This window comes from Rhamphochromis sp. 'chilingali', assembly GCF_963969265.1.
Source record: "Rhamphochromis sp. 'chilingali' genome assembly, chromosome: 20".
Classification (NCBI taxonomy): Eukaryota; Metazoa; Chordata; class Actinopteri; order Cichliformes; family Cichlidae; genus Rhamphochromis; species Rhamphochromis sp. 'chilingali'.
The window spans coordinates 2,884,365-2,897,967 of record NC_137947.1 but is presented as its reverse complement, the minus strand read 5'-3'; the positions used below and the strand labels follow the sequence as shown (position 1 = coordinate 2,897,967).

At 41.4% G+C, this 13,603-nt stretch overlaps 1 protein-coding gene across 1 annotated transcript; it reads right to left on the bottom strand.

The window, feature by feature from the left end:
• Positions 1–4,333: 4,333 nt before the first annotated feature.
• On the bottom strand, positions 4,334–12,806 carry LOC308388376 (histone H1-like). Its single transcript, XM_080869055.1, has one exon. It carries the CDS (start codon positions 9,616–9,618, stop codon positions 9,238–9,240), a length of 381 nt encoding a protein of 126 aa, XP_080725181.1. The 5' UTR covers positions 9,619–12,806; the 3' UTR covers positions 4,334–9,237.
• Between the last annotated feature and the right edge of the window lie 797 nt (positions 12,807–13,603).

The following is a 13,603-nucleotide window of genomic DNA, read 5'->3' as shown; positions in this document are numbered from 1 at the left end:
TTTCAGCTCAAACAACGTGATCAGTGTGGCTTTTCTCCCAGATGTTGTAATAATGTTTAACACACAGGCATCCACAACGAAAATAATTTAAAAGTTTACCAGAATCAAAGGTTAGCTGTAAGCTAGCTAATCATGTTCCAGCTGAAGCATTGCACGGTACTCCTATAACTTCCCCTTGTCTGACAGTCAGATCAAGAAATGTTCTTTATCCACATACACAGTACTTTAACACCACAATGTAACAACCTGTCAAGAAGTTGATTCATTTCCAAAACCTATAAAGCTACTCTGACTTATTATCGTTTGTCATTTGTTTGGAGGGGGAAGAATGCTGAGTTGCATCCTGTATTAAGGATGAATGTGGCCATTTATCGTGGGATTTTGGGCAAAAACCTCCTTCCATCACTGGCCTGATCTTCCAGCATGATAATGATTCCAAACACACCACACGGGCAACGAAGGAGTGGCTACATGAAAAGCATTTCAGTGTTGTGGAGTGGCCTAGCCAGTCTCTCCAGACCTCAATCCAATAGAGAATCTGTGGAAGGGCCACTGAAGGGAAGCCCATATAGGAGAAATATGCCCTTCTTTCTAGTCACTGTCAGTCCTCTTGCCTCATCATTTTGGGTCAAATGAAGGGTTTTCAGAGAGTTTTTAGTACATACTAATAATACCGGATTATAGTATTCCAGTCTAGAAGTAATAAATGCATGAAATACTTTTTCAGTGTCACTCGGAGACAGGATGTTTCTAATTTTAGAGATATTGAGCAAATGAAAGAAAGCAGTCCTACATCTTTGTTAAATATGTGCAATGAAGGACACATCCTGGTCAAAAAGAACTCCAAGGGAATAAGTTGTTTTTTGGGGTTGCTCTTAACATCCTAACAGCCCAAAGCAATCTGGTCATTTTCCATTGACCTCTGCTGCCCACTGCATATATCCTTTTTTGGCCGATCTGAGTAAACTCTAGAAGTGGTTGTACAGGAGAAATCCCAGTCAATCAGCAGATTCTGAAATAGTTTATTGTCTGTTCTCACTCTAATGGCACCATAATTTGCAGAATGAATTTACTTTTGTACCAAATCACAATATAAAGTAAAAAAAAAAAAATCCAACAAAGTCAGGAAAACTCCCTGTCTTTACAGAGAAAGGGAGGTGAGGGCTGTTTTCTATAAAACCTAAATCTTTTTGGAACCACAGGAGTCACCCCCTGCTGGTCATTAAAAAGAATGGTGTCTTAAAGCATTGCAACATTGGATCAACATTTGCACTTTAAAGCTACTGGGGAACATTGGAACCAAGGTTGAATGGCATTGCTGTAATTGTCTCCTTTAAATGCCCTGGGGCAGAAATTATTAGAGGAGATAAAACCAAATTTTTTGCAATAGCGGGCATTTTGTTTACTTGGTTTACGTTGCCATATTGAATGATGTCCCACAGTCTGCTCATGACGAACTTGGAATACATACATTTGGACATGTATATGGTGTACATCCCTGCAATAGACTGGCGACCTGTCCAGGGTGTACCCCGCCTCTCACCCTATGACAGCTGGGATAGGCTCCAGCATCCCCCGCGACCCTGAAAAGGATAAGCGGAAGCGAATGGATGGATGGATGGATGGATGGATGGATGGATGGATGGATACGGTGTACATTTTAGGACATCCTCAGGTCTCACACCAAACATGTATTAAAGTTCAAATGTCAGGAATATTTAAGTTACAAGCTGCTGATAAGAAATATAGATCTGGGGGCAATGTGATCTAAATATTTAATTCAATTCAATTTTATTTATACAGCGCCAAATCACAACAACAGTTGGCTCAAAGCACTTTATATTGTAAGGTAGACCCTACAATCAAAGGAAAGTACTGTCAGGATTGCACCTTGCCTGACAACAGTTAGACAGTCTTTGCCTAATCTGCTAATTTGTCTGACAATATTGGGTAATGCATACAACCTATTTCAGTTCACTGAGTTAGTGATGGGATTTCCGGCTCGGCTCTTCAGGTTGTTTTGTTGCTTTAATTAATTTATTATTAACAATAATATAAAATTATGCTTAGGCTGCTGCCCCCGCGACCCGGCCCCGGACAAAGCGGATGAAAATGGATGGATGGATAAAATTATGCACATAAGGAATTACTAATGTAAAAACAAAACGTGGTTTTATTTATATATGTTTATATATAAATATATACGGTGGCCCCTAGAGACAAAGCACGTACAAACTCCAAAACACATTTCTAGCGTTAACTGAACTTCCAAAACAGAGCTACCTAGATCACTTAAATTACACAATTGAAAGCATATGTGTATGGTTTGTGTATTTGTACACAAGCACTCATATACATTCAAATAATTTAAAAAAAATGTTCATTTACCTGTTACTACCACACACCAAATCCGGTCGTTGGTACTTCCTGGCTTGTGTATCCACTAGGTAAGAAAAGCTCAACACTGTGCCTAGCATCCTGGAGCACTTCTGTTGTGTTTTGGTGTTTGTACGTGCTTCAGGGTTTGTACGTGCTTTGTCTCTAGCGGCCACCATAAATATACTTTTGTTTATTCACTCCACATAAAATGTAATAAATAAATCATATAATACAAAAAACAACTATTTACATTTCAACTTTTAACTATTTAAATTTTCAGCTTTTTCCTTTTAAACAAATTTAAAGTGAAACAACACAAAACACTGCAAACCACAACACAATTAAATATAAATTAAAATATGAAAACAAAAAGAAGATGCACATTCTCTGTCCCTGCATGAATAAACTTTCTGAATCCTTTATCATCCGCAACTGAAAATAGTTGTGGATGTTTACTATACCTTTCTAATGTGACGTTGTTGTCCCTGGCTCTCTTTCCCTCCCGCTCTGTTCCTGTGATACTGAGTGTAACTACTGCCCCTTCCCCCTCTTCCCAGCGCAAAGCACAAGGCTCGCGTGCGGAGTGAAGCGGGAAAAAAGTGCGAGAGAGAGATGGTGAGAGAAAGAAAGAAAAAACCCACAGCTTGTGTCGTTCACTTCAAAGAGTCGGCTCTAAGAGCCGTTTCATTCGCGACCGACACATCACTACACTGAGTCACGCTGTCAATTGATGTGCTTTTGAGGCATTTTTTTTCCATCCAGCTTGTTTATGAGCTGGAGGTGTATCATGGTGTTGCACAATGTGTCTCCTCTAATCTGAGAGCCTACTGTTTGATAATCTGCCGTCAACCCAATCTTCCCAAAATAACAGATTATGATTCTAAAAGTCATGGCCACAGATCAGCTCACATCTCTATTTATAGCCTTTTGCATCATCCCACCATGTCTTCTGTTCTCCAGCTATTTTTAACCACGTCTCCTTCACCAGTGGGATAAAGATAATCCATTTCTCAGCGAGTATTTGTTTAAGCTTCAGGTCAACATCTTTTGCGATTTTAAAGGGAAGCAAAAATGAATAAATGAAGTCATATCTAATGCATTTTTATTCAATTAAAACAACGTATATTCAAATTTTACTTTGATGACGTAATTTAAATTCATTTTTAGTGAGAGTAGGATGACCCAAGGACAACATGAAGCCCCAACAAAAATTTGCCTTTGACCAGGCCAGTGTACTTCCAGTGCTGCTGCAAAGTCCAGGAAGGGATGTGTCAGTAAGCTCATGTGGTGTCAAATCTTTGTCAAGTCAAACATGCAGATCATCATGAATGAAATTTCCATAGAGGATCGGTCAAGAACTGGGGTAGGATTGGTGTGACAGAAAAGGAAGCACCTGCATGATGGAATTGTGAATACTGTGCATTAATATTTCTGGATTGGTTTTAGATAATAGATAATTCTCTTCATCAAAGCTTTGAGCTCAGTTTGGGCTTATAATCCTGCTGATTCAATGAGATCCTGAGCAGCAGCTGAAGGAAGAACATTTGAATAATGAATGAAAAGCTCTTATCTGTTGGAAGATGAAGTCACTTAAGACAATGCAAAATGCATCTGATAGGTAGGCTAGTTGCATAGTGTAGTGAATTTAGAAAGGTAAATAACTAGTAAAAGAAAGAATGAATATTGAATATTCATTGATTATTTATTTATTATATATTTAGTTATACAATCCAGTGTATAGATTTTAGACAACAGATAAAATCTAACTTAGCAATTGCCAACTAATATAAACCTGAATGTTGGCAGGTATGCCAAGACACTCACCTCCCAACCAATGATCTGTAATTTTTGAGTAATATGGTAAAACCTCAGTGATAGGTTTGTAGCTTGAACCTATTCGCTGGAACGTTAAGACAATATAATTACACTGCAAGCAAGACGCAAGTAGGCAAACTTCTTCATGGTACTCGTGCACGGGAGAGACTGGACAGAGCGCCGTCCCTTCGCTTGACCCCAGTAGCTCTCGTCCGTTCTCCCATACACTGTCCTTTTATTGAGGTTACATGAATATGCATAGGTTCATTAACATACGACGTCTACATACAAACAAAGAGTACCTTGCCTGTGTGTGTGTGTGTGTGTGTGTGTGTGTGTGTGTGTGTGTGTGTGTGTGTGTGTGTGTGTGTGTGTGTGTGTGTGTGTGGACTGCTGATCAAAGGGTCAAACATCCTTGGTCAGGAAGAGGGTAGCCTCCCCCTCACCCTAGATGGTTCATCCTAGATAACACGGTGAGGAAGTCCTGCAGTTCATCTAAACAAAGAGCACTTAGACTAGAACAGACGCAACTACGTTAATCCTACCATAAAACAATAAGACACGGTATGACCTCTCATGCTCCCAAAGTGCTGTCTAATACACACAAAGTTTGCAGACTATCAAGGATCAAAACCTCTACCAATCTACAACTAATTACAAAACTCTAAGCATATATAAGTAAATATTTCTAAGCATAAATGACAATCAACAATACAAATCTAACATTTCCCCCCTTTTTGACCTTTATGCTTGAAAAGTTCCCAGGTATGATCACCTCATGTCTGACAGTTTCAATGCAAACCTTTTTATACTCAGCATATGTCAAATCACCCTAAATTACTGAAAAGGTACACAGTTTAACAAATGTATTAGCAGTTATCCCATTCCTCATTGATCTCATCTCATGGCAAACTGCATCCCACAAACAAACAAATTGTTAATTTAATAGTGAAAATAAGAAGATAACATTTCCAAAAACATCTCAGCTTGGTGGTGCTTCCTCCAGGTGTGCACATCACATGTCTCTCTGCAGAGTGGTTTGAGTTCTGCAGGGCGACATGAATGTCTCTTCTAGTTGTTTCGTTGTCCATAGGACCAGAGTCCAAATGTATGTAGAATAAACATTCAAACATACCAGTTGGTTTTGTTGTTTGTCAACATGGGTCTCAGCTATTTCCAAAGCTGCAGACCTCTCAGCACTCTAGTTTTATGGCCTCTTACCAGCCCCCATCACCTGACTTCAGACCTTCGTCTTGTGAGGGGGATATTTATGACTCCTTAATTGTCCACGCTCTGCAGAAAAGCTCTCTGTGGAAAGGGTGCTGGGTTCCGTCATCTTACTGCTGTTATGATCCCAGCAGCCTTCAGAGTGTCATCGTATGCACAGTACAGTGGCACAGCATTAGGTGATGTTCATAGGAAACTGCTGTCATCACCACCATAGCTTCTGGTTCCTGTGCTTTCACAGAATCATGATGTCATCCTCGAACTCCTTCTGCGCTGTCGATGGAGCTTGGCACGCTCCCCTCATCCCACGAGTTTTCATGTTCCAACGCTGCTGAAGGTTTAAGGCAGAGCACGTCGTACACCTTAGTTGTCTTCCTCAGCGTCAATATTGAATCTTTCATTTTATTTAAAATCTCCTGGAAGCTCAGTAGCACAGCCCTCTGTGTGATGTCTGCTGTGCTGAAGATGATCTCTGATCCTCCTGAAGCCTCTCTCCTGGCCTCAGCTCCCATCTTGTGGACGATCCTCTCCTCTATTTTGCAGGCAGTTTCATGGTCCTTGCTGTGGCTCCAAGGTCTGATCTCATGATGGGCCCCAACCAGCTTGACCTTTGACCTCAACCACTGCCTGGCTGTCAGCTATGCCTGGAATGGTTCACGCTTCTCACTGGGCCTCTGAAGATTTCTCAGGAGATTACTGCTGCACCTGTATTTCCTTGCTAAGAAGAAAAACTTCTATTTGGAGAGCATGTCAACAATCATCAAACCACATTCTTTAGTTCAGTGAACTTCACTTATAGGCCATCAAAGCCTCATCTGAACATGGATGCACCACTTGCATAGGTTTAATACTTGTAAATAAACGGCTAATCACACAAATCACTGCAACAATAATAGTAAACATTGTTTAATGTTAATCCTTGCACTCCACCTCTTGACGCATGGACATTCCCATGCGTCAACTCACCAAACCTGGATCCCTGTCTTAAAGAAAAAGATTAGCTAGATCATGTCCCAGGCAACATCAGGGCATCTCCTCTGGAGTAGCTCCGTAACCCTGCAATAAAAGATGTTAGCGTGTCTTGCATATTAAGTTTGCTGAACACCTGGCTCTCCCAGGAGCCTGCATACACACCATCATGGCCTGGAAAACAAATCTGGAAGTGAAATCAAACTTCATACCTGTAAACAATTGTATCATAAGAGTAATAAGCATTCAACATCAGCAAGACAAGTGTCATGTGCAGGTTTTCTCAAATCAGTAACTACAACTATTACCCTAATTCACCTCAGACATGGATTATCCCATGTACTCTGTTAACATTAATGTAATCAGTGACTTCTCTTAAGCAAAGTCACTCCACTCATATATTATTATTATGGGTTCAAAAGTGGCCAGCAAATGAGCCCATAATAAACTATTCCATAATTACTGTAATCTCTTATTTGTTGTACTCATGTCACTTGTCCGCTTCAGCTGAATCTTCTAAATGCAGTCTCAGAAAAACAAACATTAGCAATACACATTGACTATCCTGGTGGGCAGGCGTCGGCCATCCACATTCCAGAGGTGCCATAAAACACCATAAAGTTAACACTCGCTGTGGAAAAAGTAACACTGGTCTCATCACAGTATGTCTCAAACTATATTAATTTCTCCATCAACATATAGCCTGTAACTACAGTTTTCTTCACACATAAACCCAGAAATCTTGTAGTAGAGAAACATACGCCAGTATTCCTATAAATCACATGATCAAACACATGAAGAACCATAATGCTGTAAAAACGAAAATGCAAATGTTAGCGCTTGCGCAGGCGTATGCATACTTTGTCACAGTTATCTCTGTGAGCACACAAGCTAGTGAATGACACACACATAGTAAATTCACAGACACAGAAAATGTCATTTAAAACGTTAAATCATCACGCAACCTCAAGTGTTGCTGTCATCTTTCTGCTTCTGTAAAGGGAAGCACACACAGACTCATCTGCACCTCTGCCAGGCGGGGGTCAACTTCACACAGTCGTGTTACATCAGTAAAGTCTTGTCAGCTTTTGTCAGCTTTTACCAGTCAGTCAGTTTGTTTTCCTTTCACTCACTCATTCATGCATTCATTCTTTCTTTCTTTGCTGATAGTGGAACCTATCGTCGCATTTAGTTTCCACTCTCAGCAAAATGACGTCATTTCAAAAAGAAAAAGAAGAACTTTAGTTTGGATTACATCGCTGAATCCTTTTGGACTGGGACTGTCATTTAATAATTGTCCCAAATAAGTGGCTTTCTCCAGAGTCCATTTAAATGTGGAGAACTCACTTGGCACAATTGTCTTGACGACGTGTAACGCTTTTAATTCCCGACTTGCAGATCTGCTCAAAGAAAAGAAATTCACAAGCAAAAATCAGTGCTTGTTCAAAAATGAAAAATAAAAAATAACAGAGATTATCAAACCAAACTCTCAGTGCACTGTGAAAGTATCAAAATAAAAAGGCCTTGTTAAGTCATGACACAAACTCCTCATCTCAGGAGGGTAAATCATACCATTAGCATGGTTCATCATACCATCATACTAATTGGCAGGCTCAACTTCACAACAAAAGAAAAATCATCAGCTAGATTCACTCCAAATCAACCATCAGCTGCACCACTCACAACATAAGCCTAATGTCTTCTTTAACTTATGAGTTTAATCACCAGGTCTGTGTTCTTCACTCATTTAGGCCACAGATCTATTTTATTCAGTTTTCCTTTTTTTCCCTTCATCATAAAACATGTGACATGCTGTCATGCACTTCACAAAAGAAGTTTGTTCTGACGTATTCAGAGTTGTGTATCTAAATACAGGATTCACTCGCACATCAAAGCAGGAAACTCAGTGTTTTAGAGTCTCCACTCAACACACAACAACTCCAACACATCTCATTCACTCATACTAGAATTCAGTCACCTTTCATTAATCTAAAACCAATCAACTAATTTGCATATCAGCTATTAACCCACTAAGTTGACAGGACGACAGGAAAGCATGTTCAAAATAGTATCACAAAAGACAATTTCCCTCATACAGTAAATTACTTGCTGCATCAATCAAGCAGGAAGCTTCTCCCAATTTACCATTTTAACAACTAAATTTATTGTCTGATCACTGGTTGGTCAAACCAGGATCTTTTTTCCCCACAAAAGTTAAACTGTTGTCCTGCAACTTGGAGAGTCAATTTTTTTTTTTTTTTTAGGATAAATTCAGTATTTGATAACAAGTGTCTGCTAAATTGACACTAATTTAACACTGATGAAAGATAACAAGCTAATTTTCATTACATGTGTTTGTGTTATTAGGCAGGTCTAATGCATGTCTGTGGAGCTGCATCTCCAGCAGAGCATGTTCTTAAAGCTGCCTTTCCTACACACTTCTCTGCTATTATTTAATCATTTCTTAACTAATGTGCTATGAGTCTTCATGAGTCATTTTGTGTTTGGAATTGTTAGTAGGGTTAATGCATGTTCTGCTTGTGTGTGTGTGATTTTGTATATGTTTCTATTTTCGCAATGTTTCAGACTCCGTCTCAATTTTCCAACTTAAGCAGTCAGTTTTCTTTTCCCCAGGTTTGCTAACCCAAATTTTGATTTCCCACATTAAATAATTCCTATGTGTTCTCACCTAGTCTTCTCACTCTGTTGTCCTCTCCCACTTCAACAGTCCAACAGCCGGCAGTTCTCCTTCAGCTTTGTCCTGTGTCCCACTGTCTCTTCTTGCCATTTTACTCCACAGGTGGCAAATGTCAAACTCCAACTGTTCAGTTCTCCCAAACGTTTTCTTCACATGCACAGTGAAGTCACAGCCACTCTCACTATTGTCCTCTGATGCGGTTGACTTCGTGCTAGTGGCTGAAGTGCTGCTGCTGCTGCCTTCCTGGGCGACTTCTTAGCAGCTGCTGCCGGTTTCTTGGCTTTGGCCGCGGCGGGCGTCTTAGCTTTGGTCTCAGTAACCCTGTTCATCTTGAAGGATCCGGAGGCCCCGGTGCCCTTGGTCTGCACCAGAGTGCCCTTCGCCACCAGACTCTTGATGGCGGTCTTGACACGGGCCTTGTTCTTGTCCACATCGTAGCCTCCGGCAGCCAGAGCCTTCTTGAGAGCGGCCACGGCTTTCACAATCAGCTCGCCCATGCTGAGGCCGACCTTCTTGGGCTTGGAAGTCATCGTCTTCTTCTTCTTGGCCTGAACCTCTGCACAGGGCGCAGGGCGTGTTTATGATGGAGCCTTTCCCACCACAGCGCCGGCACGTTGAACGCATCATGAAGGGTCCATTTCTTTCATGTAGCTATGGTCGCTAGCCAGCATGCTAGCCGCATGTGGCTTGCCCGAGTCACTCAGTCCTTTTTGAGCATTTCAACATGCTGCCGCCGCAGACCCTGGCCTCAGATCCAGCAAGTTTAGCGCGCTGATCTCCAAAAAAGTCCCGAAGGCCAGAAAGACGTCAAATAAGTGTCTCGTGCTGAGAACTCAAACAAAAACTCCTCTTCACGCTGCCATCTTGCTCGCCCCTCCGTGAAATTCAACCAATCAGACAGGAAGATGGGTTTGCTTTCTTCTTCTGCTGCTGTTTATCCACATTACTGCTGCTTGTTGGGACTTTTTTGCTCAGGACTTGATGCTGTCTCTTTATCATGTTATTGCTTTGGAGCTGCATTCCTTGTCTTCAGGGAGGGGTGAGAGCTTGCTTGCTTGTGAGGTTGAGAGACACATGGCGCTGTAAATAAGTCAGCCAGAAACTTGGCCTGCATGTTTCCAATGATGTTAAAATATAACTTTCTTCCGACTGCTGCATGTGGAAAATTGATTCAGGTCTGCTTTTCACCTGAAAGTGACAAACTAAAACATTTTCATTATTATCATCACTGCTTAATCAACACACATCTCTCTCTCTCTCTCTCGCTCTGTGTTTTTGTGAACAATCCTTTCTTAAAAGCAGAAAATGAAATTGTAGTTGTTTTTGGCTGATCAACACAAAACCTTTTTCCTATGATTATTTTTCTTTTTCACTCTTTTTTTTCTTTTTTTTTCGTTACAATAGCTGGTGACCTGCAGAATCACCGCTCTCACTCACAATCAAAGGCAATTACTTTTACACAGCGCACAAAAACACTGTGATGTCAGACACATTCACACTCACTTTTTCATCTGCATAAATAAACCATATGGCTGGAGATATGTGCCATGGTGATCCATAAGCATGATCACCAGTTTATTTAATTATTTTTAATCCAACAAAACAAATAAACAAAAACATGATGCTGATGCTACACACACACACGAGTCAAGGTGCAGAAAAACTGCTCATGGAAACGCTGCACACTCTCTGTTTCCCCCTCTTTGAGTAGTTCTCAGACAGCTCTTGATCTGATAATGTGTAGCTTGCTCATCAGCTCAAAAAACAAAAACAAAACTGCAACGCGACATCACACAGTAGTTGCTCTGCCCACAGCGGCAAAGTCTTACACTTTCATATTCAACTCAGCTTCTCCATCATGTACTTTTAGATGTTTCATACAGGGTTCAGCATATTAGTTGTTTTCACAGGTGTGCTGTATATCTCAACAATGGCTCATAATAAGACGACAGTCTTCCACACAGGTCAAGTGCCTCTATGCACTTCATTAGTTTAAATATTTATCTATATCACTTCACCTCACATGTCATCGTACTGAATTTAAGCAACCACAAGCGTAATGTAGATGACTTTTAACAACTATCCACCTCAATTACGTCTATGGTCTGGCACACAGGCTGAAGAGTTAACGTTTTGTGTCAGCAAGGGGTGGGAGGACAGCCACCCACCAGAGCATAGCTGCTGATGTGGGCTGGCCTTCTCCACACGCTCTTCAAGGCTGGTGTGTTTTCTGAAAACTTCTAACATTTTAATCTCTTCCATTTTTAAGCCTGCGATTAACCGCACGGCTCAGGTCCGCGTGAAACCCGCGTGACCGCGCTCGCGTGAACCCGCGCAGCTGTGGAGCCGTCGCTCCCTCTCTTTTTTACATAAATACTTTGTGCTGCCAGGAGCAAAGTCCAGCACAAACGTCTGTCTCCCTCCGACTCACTCTTGGTTGCTTAGAAACCCATGATAACAACAACAGTCGGTGTCACAGACCACATGTTCTGCTCCGCACACACCCACACAACAACAACAACGACGACGACGACAACAAAAACAACACAAAATAGGCCTATCGTCCAGCACAGTCTGGACCCCGCGGAACTTCTCAACGCCCCACAAAGTGGCGGAGAACTCACCTCTAGCCACACAAAGTAGCGAGGAACCCGGGTATCGCTCCACAAAGTAGCGAACTTCTCAACGCCTCACACAGTGGCGGAGACTGCACAACCACACGGTTATAGAGTCGGGCTCTTCTCAACGCCTCACACAGTGGCGGAGACTGCACAACCACACGGTTATAGAGTCGGGCTCTTCTCAACGCCTCACACAGTGGCGGAGACTGCACAACCACACGGTTATAGAGTCGGGCTCTTCTCAACGCCTCACACAGTGGCGGAGACTGCACAACGACACGGTTATAGAGTCGGCCTCTTTAAACTTACTTGGCATTGCTTAGAGTGTAATATCAGCCCGAATCCCGCCGACCGTCATTCATCGAGGAGAAAAGACAGACCGCGAATCCACAGGAACTTCCTGGCTGACGTCAGTCTTTCAGCGTGCCTCTCCTCCCCTCGGTGAATGCGATTCCAGGGCTCCGGCATCGAAGGACCAATTAATGATAGGTTTGTAGCTTGAACCTATTCGCTGGAACGTTAAGACAATATAATTACACTGCAAGCAAGACGCAAGTAGGCAAACTTCTTCATGGTACTCGTGCACGGGAGAGACTGGACAGAGCGCCGTCCCTTCGCTTGACCCCAGTAGCTCTCGTCCGTTCTCCCATACACTGTCCTTTTATTGAGGTTACATGAATATGCATAGGTTCATTAACATACGACGTCTACATACAAACAAAGAGTACCTTGCCTGTGTGTGTGTGTGTGTGTGTGTGTGTGTGTGTGTGTGTGTGTGTGTGTGTGTGTGTGTGTGTGTGTGTGTGTGTGTGTGTGGACTGCTGATCAAAGGGTCAAACATCCTTGGTCAGGAAGAGGGTAGCCTCCCCCTCACCCTAGATGGTTCATCCTAGATAACACGGTGAGGAAGTCCTGCAGTTCATCTAAACAAAGAGCACTTAGACTAGAACAGACGCAACTACGTTAATCCTACCATAAAACAATAAGACACGGTATGACCTCTCATGCTCCCAAAGTGCTGTCTAATACACACAAAGTTTGCAGACTATCAAGGATCAAAACCTCTACCAATCTACAACTAATTACAAAACTCTAAGCATATATAAGTAAATATTTCTAAGCATAAATGACAATCAACAATACAAATCTAACACTCAGCATGCATGTATACCTGTGAATTGAAAATAAAGTCTTTTTTAAATTCAGTTAGTAGCAAAATACTCCACTGATTAATGAACCAGTCTCACAACAGTGAATCAATTGTATATGTGTGTACAGTTGTGCTACAATTACATTTCTATATTGTAGTTCTTCGTATGTCAACTGAAAACATCTAGTTATACACTTGGGGTGCTTCTGCTGAAAATACATAATAGACGGAGAGAAAACTATAGTATGCATCACTGTGTTCATTTTTGATTCACCTCATACCAACTGCAGCACCCTGTCTTGTACTACATCCCAAAAGGCAGCCAAGTATTTGGACTCATTTGAACAAGACCCAATACTAATATACTTTTTCACTACTGTGGAAAAAGTATTTACCCCCTTCATTTTTCTATATATATTTGTCACACTCACAAGTTGTAGATCATCAAAAAATAAATACATTTTAGGCAAAGATAACTGAAATAAATATAAAATGGCATTTTGAAATGATAATTTCATTTATAAAGGACAAAAAGCTGTCCAAACCCTATGTGAAAAAGTAATCTAATCTACGATTTAAGAAAACTCAAGAACAGAAGAAAAATGTCGTGGATTAAAAAGCCATTTCTAAAGCTTTGGGACTCCAACAAACCAAGTGAGAGCTTTCTCAGAATTGCTAATCCAAATTACTGCAAGAACACATGAACGACTCATCCAGGAGGTCACAAAAGAAGCCGGACCATCA